This window comes from Pelophylax lessonae (assembly GCF_965119305.1).
Source record: "Pelophylax lessonae genome assembly, chromosome: 2".
In the NCBI taxonomy this organism is placed as follows: Eukaryota; Metazoa; Chordata; class Amphibia; order Anura; family Ranidae; genus Pelophylax; species Pelophylax lessonae.
Genome location: NC_138769.1, coordinates 43,623,445 through 43,636,269, shown reverse-complemented (window position 1 = coordinate 43,636,269; position 12,825 = coordinate 43,623,445). Strand labels below are relative to the sequence as shown.

Genomic DNA, 12,825 nt, shown 5'->3' with positions numbered 1-12,825 from the left:
CTTCCTGGGCTCCCTTAGGCTGGAAAGTTATATCAAGTTCCTCCATGTTTAAAAGAGAAAGGCTGGCTTAGAAACATCTGGTGTATTTTGCCTTAGATGGTTGCCAGGCTTCAAATATTCTGTTGGAATACTGAGGAATAGGAAAGAGTTAAGATTCGAATGCCTTTGTTGTGACATTTAAAATTGAATTAGTCCACGATGCCTATAGCTACAGAGGTGCATAAGGGTTTGTCATCTATGGGTTGGACGATGTTCTAGAAGGGTCTTTATTTACCCCCTTTTCTTTGGGAGAGGGTGTCTTGAAGCCCTTTCTCCAGGGCAAATGGGTAGCTGTGGTGATAAGATGTTATGCTTGTTTTGAGGCCATATTGATCTGGAGCCTGTGCCTAGAGAGCATCACCCATCAGCATGTAGCTTGTGTGCCTGGAGGCCATGCTGACCTAATCTGTTCTGTACTAAGGTCATCACTGGAATTGAGAAACAGTAGAACCCCCATATTTTGTGGCTGCTATGCTCCAAACGAAGTTCTGTGTGCTGCTCCTGGATGTCAAAACCAACCCAATGATTTCTAGCCTGAGAAGCTGTCAAAGCCTGGCCCTTTGGATTTTGGGTATTCCACCTTCACCTGTTCATCACATGTGGACAGATCATGGACAGTAATTCTAGCACTAGACCTCCTCTGTATATCTAAAGTAGTAATCTGTAAAGGCTTTTAAAATGTCCCCTATGGATAGGCACAATTTTAAAGAGTGACATATTTGGTATCTATTTACTCGGCTTAACATCATCTTTCATATTTTACAGAAAAATTTGGTTATGTATTTTTTTTGCATTAACCACTTTAGCCCCAGAGGATTTGCCTGCTCAAAGACCAGGGCCTATTTTGCGATTCGGCACTGCGTGACTTTAACGGACAATTTTGCTGTCGTGCACCTAAACGAAACGTTTTTCCCACAAACAGAGCTTTCTTTTGGTGGTATTTGATCACCTGTGCGATTTTTATTTTTTGCGCTAAAAAACAAAAAAAGAGTGACAATTTTGAAAATATAACAATATTTTTCACATTTTTTTAGATGAAATTCTCAAAAAAAATGTAAATATCTAATTTATTTAAAATTTTAGGCCAATTTGTTTTCTGTTACATATTTTTGGTAAAAAAAATCGCAATAAGCATGGTTTGCGCAAAAGTTATTGCGTTTAATAACTACGGGAAAGATTTATGTAATTTTTATTGTTTTTTTTTTAACGAGTAATGGCGGTGATCTGCGATTTTTTTTTGTGGGACTGCGACATTGCGGCGGACAGATCGGACCCCTGACTGACACTTACACTTTTGGGAGTACCAGTGACATTACTACAGTAATCAGTGCTATAAATATGCACTGTTACTGTAAAAATGACACAGGCAGGGAAGGGGTTAACTTTATTAGTGATCAGTGGATCAAATGTATCTCTAGGGGCGTGATTCTAACTGTGGGGGGGCGTGGCTTGTGATGTAACCACAGAGGCATACGATCCTACATAGCAGGATCGTATAGTCTCTGCAGTTACACCAGGGAGAATGACAGACGGCTTTGTTTACATCAGCCGTCTGCCTTTCTCCCTCTCCAGCGGGAGATCGCGAGTGGCCGGCGGACATCGGAGCCGCCGGTCACTCGTGCGGGGATGTCAGGGAATGAGCGGGGGCGGGAGCGCGCCTCCGGCGGCGCACGCTCGCCTCCTACAGGCTCCTGGGCGAGTGACGTAGTACTATATAGCACTGATTACTGTAGAAATGTCACTGGTAACCCCAAAAGTGTCAAAAATGTCAGTCAAGGGTCCGATCTGTCCGCTGCAATGTCGCAGTACCGCAAAAAAAATCGCAGATCGCCGCCATTACGCATTAAAAAAAAAAACAACAAAAATGACAAAAATCTTTCCCTTTGTTAGTAAACGCGATAACTTTTGCGCAAACCAATCAAAATACGCTTTTTGCATTTTTTTTTACCAAACATAGGTAGCATAAAACAAATTGGCTGAAAATGTTAAAAAATTTTGATTTTTACATTTTTTTGGGGGGGAATTTCATATAAAAAAATGTGAAAAATATTGCTATTTTTGCAAAATTTACGCTCTTTTTTTGTTTATAGCGCGTGATCAAAAAATCGCACAGGTGATCAAATACCACCAAAATAAAGCTCTGTTTGTGGGAAAAAAGGACGCCAAATTTGTTTAGGTACAGCGTCGCACGACCGCACAATTGTCCGTTAAAGTCACGCAGTGCCGAATCGCAAAATACCCCCTGGTCGGAATGGGGGTAAAATCTTCCGGGCTTAAGTGGTTAAACGGTGTAGGGCCAATAGGCCAGTGCCCACTCTGCCTGTTTGGTAGATCAGCACTGCATAAAGGGCTGGTTCCCACTAGTGCCAAGGGGTTATCCAAGAAACATAACAGAATCTTCATAGTGTGCTCCAACATCTGTTTTAAAAGCACTCCTACACCCCCAAAATGTGTGAACACCTCCAAAATGTGTGGGGGAAGCAGGACGCAATGAGGTAGGGGGCATCAGCACTACTAGCCAACAAAAACCCAAAATGTAGCCTAATACACATTTTTATTTTCTTTGGCTTAAAATGGATTTGCTTGAAATATTTAATCTATCAGAGCTGAGATTCACATTATTTCCTCATAAATAAGAACAGAACACAATTTCCTCTCTCTCTAATACCAGCTATTATTACAATCACAAATTGTTTGCCGGTATGTACGTATCTTTTATTTCTTCTATATTGAAGCTTACCGTCTACTCTATTAACAAACAGAAATGAAATGTTTACTAGTCCCGGGGAGTTTTCAGCAGTCATTTGTTGTCCATTGTGGTTTTATGGACACGTTGGATTTCATCAGTAAAATGTCTCCGGTCTTACGGTTTGGCTACAGCAAGAATTGAAATTCATTTTCTTTTTATTATAACAGGATACAAAACTTTGCTTAAGGGGATCTCAGGAAGATTCGGCTGTGGAGAGCTGGCAGCCATAATGGGCCCCTCGGGGGCGGGGAAGTCAACGCTAATGAATATCCTGGCGGGATACAGGTCAGTTTGAATGTCTATAAACACCTTGAAAGGTGCTGGTCTTCAACCTTATTGTTACGACAACTCCCCAACGTCTTTTAAAGCTAAAAGCTTAATACTGCTTCAATAATAAAGACTATTTTTTTCATTCTATTGCAGAGAAACAGGAATGAAGGGGGAGGTTCAAATTAATGGGCAGCCGAGAGACCTGCGCACATTCCGCAAAGTGTCCTGTTACATCATGCAGGATGACATGCTGCTGCCACACCTAACAGTGCAGGAGGCCATGATGGTAAGTTCATGAATGCTTCCTTAACCACTTTACCACCGGAGGATTTTGCTGTCTTACGTCCGGGCCACTTTTTGCGATTCGGCACTGTGCGACTTTAACTGACAATTGCGCGGTCGTGCGATGCCGTACCCAAACTAAATTTACGTCCTTTTTTTCCCACAAACAGAGCTTTCTTTTGGTGGTATTTGATCACCTGTGCAATTTTTACTTTTTGCGCTATAAACAAAAAAAGAGCGTAAATTTTGAAATAATAACAATATTTTTCACATTTTTTTATATGAAATTCCCCCCCCAAAAAAATTTAAAAATCAAAATTTTTTTAAGTTTTTGGTCAATTTGTTTTCTGCTACCTATGTTTGGTAAAAAAAATCACAATAAGCGTATTTTGATTGGTTTACGCAAAAGTTATTGCGTTTACTAACTAAGGGAAAGATTTCTGTCATTTTTGGTGTTTTTTTTTTTAATGAGTAATGGCGGCGATCTGCGATTTTTTTGTGGGACTGCGACATTGCGGCGGACAGATCGGACCCTTGACTGACATTTTTGACACTTTTGGGGGTACCAGTGACATTACTACAGTAATCAGTGCTATAAATATGCACTGTTACTGTAAAAATTACACTGGCAGGGAAGGGGTTAATTTTATTGGAGAGGGAGGGGTTAATGTATGCCTGGTGCTTACTAACGTGTGTGGGGGGAGGTGACTGAGTGACACAGGGACAGATCGCATGTTCAGCTATGCTGAACCCTGCAATCTGTCACTGTTTGTCACTTAGGAGATCCGCCCGCTTTGTTTACACAAGCGGGCGGATCTCCAAACTCGATTCCCCGACGATCGGGGAAGAGCGGCGGCGATCGCCGCTGCTCCTCCCCTGGCCCGACTCCCGCTGTGACTGAAAACAGCGGGAGTGAGCCTCCGGCGGTGCGCGAGGGGAGGAGTCCAGCGACGTAGGTCTACGTCGCTGGACGGAATCGAGCCACTTTGCCGCAGTACAGTCAACGTGACTGGTCGGCAAGTGGTTAAAGGTACACTTTGGTCTTCTTTGAAAAGTAGGTATTTCCGTGTAGGCAGGTTGCCTACAGAATGTTGGTTAGGCAGTTGGCTGACCCAGGCTGGGGAAGGGGTTAATGTTTTTCACTGCTGTTCCCGGGCTTTTTGGACCCTGTCTTTCCGGCCTATTATATAAATGCGGGGAAAGGCCGGGTTTGGGACTTTTCCTGATCCCTGTGACTGGAGATGATGTAGCTACCATGGAGTACTAAGTGGGACTGCTACACCCAGCAGTCCTTTGGAAGACACAGGGAGACCAGAGAACTACCAAGACATGGAGGATGCCACTCTAATGCCTTGTACACACGTTCAGATAATCGTACGAAAAAACTCGCTTTCGACCTGGTTGCATGATAATCTGATCGTTAGTACACTGCTTTCGACAGCCGATCACAACAGTTCGTCCAACAAAATCCGAAGGGACAAACAGGAAAACTTCTGTTGTACGATAGCCTAGCGAACGATAATCGAGTAATCAGTACACTATGCGTCCGCTAAAGATCGTTCAACAAACACCGCGCATGATCGGAAACAGCGAAATAACCCACACATGTCACGGGCATGTGACGTATGTGACATCACTTTCCAAGACGTAGCTACACATTGAGGTTGCTTTCACACAATCATACGACAGAAATCATATGGTTAGTACACATGGTTGAATTCAACATTTTGTAGCATGCTACTTTACTCGAACGATATGTCGTACGATTATCTGAACGTGTGTACGAGGCATTAGACTACTACCTTGTTGATGTATGCCTGGGCAGCCTAGGTGAGTTAGTTAGGGAATGTTGCATTGAATTGTTTATGTTGGACTGTGCTGCAAAATGTTCAAGTAAAGTTGCATCAACTGTTCCAAGCCTGGTCTGAAGTCATTTAAAGAGGTGCATGATGGTTCCGGGTGTATGAAGGAACCATGGTAATCAAATCACATGTGGAGTATGAAGCAAAGTCACTAACGTAAGATTTATTTGGCAAGGAGGAGGAATGCAGTTGCTATGTGTAACCAAGAACTAGTGCAAGGTACATTACACGTGAAGCGTGGTACCTAGTGTAGTTGACAGGTCCTCCAGTATCAAGGGGGGTCAGTGTTCTGGCTCCCTCTGCAACTGGGACTGAATCTGCATTATGGAGACCCATAGCAAGGCCTCATGGGAGTGAAGGAGCTAGCAAACTGCATGCATGAGGCCCAAGCTATGTGCACGTCGGGACCCCATTCTGTCACTGGCAGGGAGGCGACAGTGGTATGCTGGACTAGTGGAGAGGGAATGAGCTCAACATCTAGACCAGGCATGTCCAACCTGCGGCCCGGGGGCCACATGCGGCCCGGAACCCCAGGCAATGCGGCCCACTGCCCCCTGACAATTTTTAATTTGCTGGGGAGGAAGGAAGTCGGGTCAGGGGCATGGCCACAACGGCTTCCAACTAACGGTAGGCAGAGGCTGCCTCGGAGGGGGGGGGAGGATGTGAGCATGTGCAGTGTCTCTGACTCCTACCACCATGACTACTTCAAATCACTGAAGTGGTCATGGTGGTTAGAGTGTTCCTTTAATATCTCTCAGAAGAAGTAAACCTCTGTATACTGATTCCATTTCATTTGATCATCCTCTAGTTGTGTTAAATTTGTGCGGCGGGTGCGGCAGCATTTTTTTACTTGTATACCTTAACTATAGTATATATTTTATATGCGGCCCGAGAAAATTTCTCTACACTCAATGTGGCCCAGAGAAGCCAAAAGGTTGGACACCCATGATCTAGACCCTTCATTTCTTTGCAAGTAAGCAAACTTACAAAATCTGCAGGGGATCAAATAATTATTTTCCCCACTGTATTTCCATCTATCTGTTGCCTTGCCCTGTTTAGGGTTGTCTTTTAACATTGTTTAGGGAACAAATTTGGAACAAAGTAATACAAATTATAAAATATTTTCTGGTGTGGTCACTTTTATAGTACTTTTACTGAATTGAGCATGTCCACAGTGTTTGGTAATTTTACTCCTTACTTTCACCTGATAGTATTAGAAATAATCCCTATTCTGTGTCCTAGGTCTCTGCCCACCTTAAGCTCCAAGAAAAAGATGAAGGCAGAAGAGAAATGGTAAGTGACTTGTAATCGGTGCTGAGGGCTGCTAGAACAGTGTGGACTGGCATTCATATTGCAGAAAAGAGACTGCTTACTGTGCTGTGCTATGACGGCAAATTGTCAATTAATAGAAAAAAAATGCCAACCAATCAGGAAAGGAGAGATGATGATGTCATTCTATTTAGGTAGTTTTGCACATCCAAGTAAAGTAGATTTTTAGACAGAGTTTTCGCAGCTGCTATCTAGGGACTGCTAGAGAGAGAGAGAGAACAATGCATAGCTTATAGCAGCCTCTATGGACAGGTATTGTTAGATGGGATAGCAGGAGAAATAGGAGGGGGTCACATTAGAGAGACTCTGTCATTTTTTTTTTTATTATACTTGCAGTAACGTACAAGAGAACCATTATACTCACCTCTCTTTGTCCCCACTGCATGCTGTGGTTTCATCCTCTCAAACCTAATTTATTCATAAATAGCATTAAAAGAAATCAGTATCAGTTTTTGCAGATAACACAAAATTAAGCAGGACAATAACTTCACATCATGATGCAGAAATCTTACAGAATGACCTGTACAAAATAACAGAGTGGGCAACTACATGGCAAATGAGGTTTAATGTGGAGAAGTGTAAAGTATTGCACTTGGGGACTAAAAAATATAAACGCAAAATACGCGTTAGGGGGGGGGACCTCTGGGGGAATCAAGAATGGAGAAAGATCTGGGAGTCTTAGTAGAAGATAGACTAAGCAATAGCATGCAATTTCAAGCTGCAGCTGCCGAAACCAGCAGGATATTAGCATGCATAAGGAAGGGGATATATTCCAGAGATAAAACTATAATCCTACCACTGTATAAAACTCTGGTCTGGCCAGATCTGGAGTACTCTTTCCAGTTGTAGCCACCGATCCTCAGAAATGATGTGCTGGAACTGGAAAGAAGAAGGGCAACTAAGCTAGTTAGGGGATTGGAGGACCTAAATTATGAGCATTTGCAAGCGCTTGATTTATCCTCCCTAGAGAAGAGACACCTGAGAGGGGATATGATAGCGATTTACAAATACCTCTACAGTGATCTCAGTACAGAAAAAAAATTTCAGTCGTAAGGAATGTAAGAGAACACGAGGCCTTACAATGCGACTAGAGGAGAAGCGATTTAACCTCAGGCTACGCAAGGGTTTTTTTTACAGCCAATAAGATTGTGGAACTCTCTTCCACAAATGGTGGTAACTGCAGGGAGTATGGCTACTTTTAAAAGACTCTTGGATGTACATCTCCAAGATCAAAACATTCAGGGCTATGGGAAATGATTACGGCCACACACACCAACACGGGTTGAACTGGATGGACTATTGTCTTTATTCAACTTCAGCTACTATGTAACTATACGTAACTATGTCACTGCTGTCTCCTGCATTGACACCACAGTGAATGGTAGGGGAGTGTGAGAAAGGCAGAAGACGAAAGGAGATGAGAAGGTGAAGTATACAGTGGGTGTTGTGCTAGGGATGGTATGACAAAGTAGAGGACTTTACAAGTCTGGTAATTTAAAGGTAACCTGTACTAAGAGAAATATGTATTCTGCCATTCTTGACCTCTCTCTTATTGAAAATGCCAATGGCTGTTGTGCTAATTCAAAGGTTTAAGCACTTGCCAGGAACAAGGTCAGAATTTTTTAAAATTTACTTTTACCTTCTAAAATACAAGTTTGCCTCTGGTCAGTGATTCAGAACGTCTCGAAGCCAGAGACAGCCAGGCAACTGGCATGTTCAGGAAAAGGTTACTAATAAAAGCCTCCATATTTCCGTTTGAAGTTTAGTTCTGATGCCATATTTCTGTAATATAACTGAGAAGTGTAATGTGTCTCACGAATGATGCTGTTATTTCAGGTGAAAGAAATCCTAACAGCTCTGGGCTTGCTGTCTTGCGCTAACACCAGGACGGGTTGTCTCTCAGGGGGTCAGAGGAAACGGCTTGCCATTGCTCTGGAATTAGTGAACAATCCTCCAGTTATGTTCTTTGATGAACCCACCAGGTAAGCTGCCTTTATCTCATGACTAAGGCTTGTGAGAAATCTGGAGAAATCTAGCCAATGTGTAACTGAGTCCATAGAAATCTCAGAGAGACGCTTGTAACAATGGTGATTATTGATACTGAATTTCCAATGGTCAATCCAAATCAATTTTGTAAGGAACACTGGCCCTGGTGAGGGTGTTCTTGCTAAACAGGGTGCCCTTAGCTGGGGTCCCTAAAGTGAATATCCAAGAAGTAAGAAGTTGCTAAAAGGGCACCAGACCAAAAGGAGTCCAAGATAACTTTAATAGTTCATCAAATGACTGAATACAACAGCCAGTGGATTTTTAGGGCCCAAAACCATTGAAGAACAAAGTGTTCAATATACATTTTATCTTCTTATCTTGAACATTTTGCTATCCACACTCATTTTAAATCAATTTAATAAATTTCTTTTGCTACTTTGACTAATTTTAAGTAAATATTTATTATCCCCTAGAAGTTCTTCCCACTCTTGGATAAGTTGCCCACCCACAGCATGGCTGGATAAGTATGCTGCTTGTTATTGGAAGCTATGATTTTTATGTCTTATTTCTTTGTGTCTTTTTTAATTACCCACTTAAGCCCCGGAAGATTTTACCCCCTTCCTGACCAGGGCCTATTTTGCGATTCGGCACTGCGTTACTTTAACGGACAATTGTGCGGTCGTGCAAAGGTGTACCTAAACAAATTTGACGTCCTTTTCCCTTTCTTTTTGGTGGTATTTGATCACCTGTGCGATTTTTTGATCATGCGCTATAAACAAAAAAAGAGCGTCAATTTTGCAAAAATAACAATATTGTTCACATTTTTTTATATGAAATTCCCCCCAAAAAAATGTAAAAATCAAAATTTTTTAACATTTTCAGCCAATTTGTTTTATGCTACATATGTTTGGTAAAAAAAAATCGCAAAAAGCGTATTTTGATTGGTTTGCGCAAAAGTTATTGCGTTTACTAACTAAGGGAAAGATTTCTGTCATTTTTTTTTTTTTAACGAGTAATGGCGGCAATCTGCGATTTTTTTTTGCGGGACTGCAACATTGCGGCGGACAGATCTGACCCTTGACTGACATTTTTGACACTTTTGGGGTTACCAGTGACATTACTACAGTAATCAGTGCTATACATATGCACTGTTACTGTAAAAATGACACTGGCAGGGAAGGGGTTAATTTTATTGGAGAGGGAGGGGTTAATGTATGCCTGGTGCTTACTAACGTGTGGGGGGGGGGGGGTGACTGAGTGACACAGGGACAGATCGCATGTTCAGCTATGCTGAACCATGCTATCTGTCCCTGCCTGTCACTTAGGAGATCCGCCCGCTCTGTTTACACAAGCGGGCGGATCTCCAAACTAGATTCCCCGACGATCGGGGAAGAGCAGCGGCGATCGCCGCCGCTCCTCCCCTGGCTCGACTCCCGCTGTGACTGAACACAGCGGGAGGGAGTTTCCGGCGGCGCACGCGCGCCGCCCACAAGGGGCGGAGTCCAAGGACGTAGGTCTACGTCGCTGGACGATAACGAGCCACATTGCTGCAGTAGCAGCAATGTGAGCGGAGTTAAAGTGGTTAATTAAAAAAAAAAATATATATATATATAGTTAATATCCAAGTCTTGATGAAGAGGGGTGTTCAGACCCCCAAAACACAGCTGTTGTACTCAATCATCTGATGAATGATTCCAGTTTTCTTGGACTTATGTTGGTCTGGGACTCTTTGATGTGTATCTGAGGGCGGTGATCAATTGCAAAGAACAGTAACCCATAGCAGCCAATCAAATTCCAGTTTGCTTTGGTCAGATTAGTGAACATTGGATATGGGATATCACATGGAGCTGCAAATTAAGATCACTGAAGGATCATTGTTTTCAGTCGGTCAGCAATAGGCACACAAATCTAAATTTTTATTCTCAGGCAAGGAAAATAGTTTGTACAAAGAGCAAATGACTCCTGCGCTTGAGGGGTGGCCTTGCGGCTGGTATCCTAAAAATGCGATTCAGGTCGAATTGTAGTAAATTCAGGCTGTGCTGCCACTCTCAACGGGTCGTGGTAACCCAAAGCAGATACTGGAAAAGAGAAATGGACAGAGGGCGCACCAGCCTAGCGCATTATCTTTAAAACAATTTATTGTAATAGACATGTATACACATTATACTCACAAAACGATTATGAAACACGGGCAATAAGCAATGAGGGACCGCCAGGGGTCTCTACTGGGTATCCTCAGCTGCCGCAGGCCGTGGAAGGATGTAGACCTCCAAAAAAAATGCTTTTCGGGGTGTTCCCCCTTCATCAGAGGAAAATAGTTTGGCCTTACTTCTTAGGGATAGCTGGGTGCAGTTATTGCAGCTATAGTGTGTTGGATACTTGCTCCCTTACCACGCAATATGGTTCCTCCTTCTGGCCTATACATCTTGCAGTGATGCAGTGAGGTATGAGCCCATGAAAGGAACCATGCCACATGGTAGTGGAACAGATATTAATGCAGCAGCCAAAAAACAGCTCTCTGGAGATTTACCACACAAGCCAGCAGGTAGGTACGTAGTTTCCTCTTTTACTGCAGGGAATTACTTTATTGAAAGGCCACTTTAAATTATTCTGGATAGCCTAATAATTGCAGTAAAATACAGATACCCTTAAAAAAAGAAAAAATCCATATAACTTACACCAGCCTTTCACAACCAGGGTTCCATGGATACCTAGATTCCTCCAGAGGTTGCCAAGGGTTCCTTGAGCAATGGGCAATTCCTGCCTCTCAGATAAACAATCAACAATGATCTTTTTAGCGATTCTGTAAGGGGGCTTGTTCCCAATGATCACAAATGTAAGGAGCATTCTTCCCAGTGACCCCTCATGCTAATGTAAATCAGTGCTGTATTTTGGCCTAGGCCAACAAGGCCCAGGCCTAGGGCGGCACTTTGCAGGGGGGCAGCAAAAAAGCCACCCCCCTCCTTCTGAGACTCTATTGGCCATTTGTTGCTAGAGCCGCCTCTCTCATCCCCCCCTCTCTCTCTCTCTCACCCCCCTCTCTCTCTCACCCCCCCACCCTCCTTCTCTCTCTCTCTCATCCCCCTCTTGCATCCCCCTCTCATCCCCCTCTCGCATCCCCCTCTCTCTCATCTCCCCTCTCTCTCTCTCATCCCCCCTCTCTCTCTCACCCCCTCTCTATCTCATCCCCCCTCTCTCATCCCCCCTCGCTCTCTCTCTCAACCCCCCTTTCTCTCTCATTCCCCCTCTCTCATCCCCCCCTCTCTCTCTCTCTCACCCCCTCTCTCTCATCCCCCTCTCTCTCTCATCCCCCCTCTCTCTCTCTCTATCACCCCCCTCTCTCTCATCCCCCCTCTCTCTCTCATCCCCCCCTCTCTCTCTCTCACCCCCTCTCTCTCTCATCCCCCCCTCTCTCATCCCCTCTCACCCGCCCCCCTTTCTCTCTACCACACCCACCCCACCTCTCGTGAAATCTCAGGGGTTCATACTGGGACTTGTAGTCCTTCAATTTTGGAGGGAGTCACATCTGTTAAAAACGGAGTGGGGCAAATTTACATAGGAGGGGAGGGGGGGGGGGGGCCCAATTTTAATCTTGCCTAGGGCAGCACAAAACCAAAATACACCACTGATGTAAATGAGAGGGGCTGCGAGCAATCTATTATGATGTGAGTCAGAGATGCTGCTAGCCCTGTTCACTCCCTAACTGTGAGTGCAGTTTGTGTTAAATGATAAAGATTGTGCTGTGCAAAACTGTGTATCCTATGTAAAAAGTTATTGTAAAATCAATTGTCTATACGATCACTATATATGATGATGCTTTATGGTGCGCCAGAAAGCGCCTTATCCACCAGCGGGAGAGGATGTCCATTGAGGACTGGCGCAGACTGGTCCACAGTCTGCTCAGAGACTATAACTTGATGGATCTCATGGAGGAGGAGGAGGTCTGAAGATTTCCCCTTCCCCAACTCTCCCTTGTGTGTCTTTGTCCATTCAATAGCAAAAAGGGGGGAATGTTTGGGACTTTAGATGAGGCGCTTGGAATAAAACCAAGTACCTCCATCCCTATTAAATGTAATAAAAAGGGGGGTCGAGACTTTAAATGAGACATGTGACCCGGCCAATGGGATTGAAAAAACATATTTATTGTTACAATAACAATAGCATGACATCCGACAAAAATACAAATTGAAATGTAGGTATAGAATGAACAACACTGAAGATGTGAGCTGGTATGCATGTCCCAAATCGTACAATTGGTGCAATAAATCAAGTGTGGAGCTATTATATCATAATGATATATGGCATCAG

At 43.5% G+C, this 12,825-nt stretch overlaps 1 protein-coding gene across 1 annotated transcript in view; it reads left to right on the top strand.

The window, feature by feature from the left end:
- ABCG1 (ATP binding cassette subfamily G member 1) overlaps window positions 1–12,825 on the top strand; it is a 163,255-nt gene that overhangs the window by 106,835 nt on the left and 43,595 nt on the right. Inside the window, exons 3-6 of the mRNA XM_082246242.1 lie at window positions 2,956–3,073; window positions 3,212–3,344; window positions 6,445–6,495; window positions 8,368–8,513. Of these exons, the coding sequence (XP_082102368.1) occupies window positions 2,956–3,073; window positions 3,212–3,344; window positions 6,445–6,495; window positions 8,368–8,513 (448 nt within the window). The remainder of the gene's footprint in view (window positions 1–2,955; window positions 3,074–3,211; window positions 3,345–6,444; window positions 6,496–8,367; window positions 8,514–12,825) is intronic.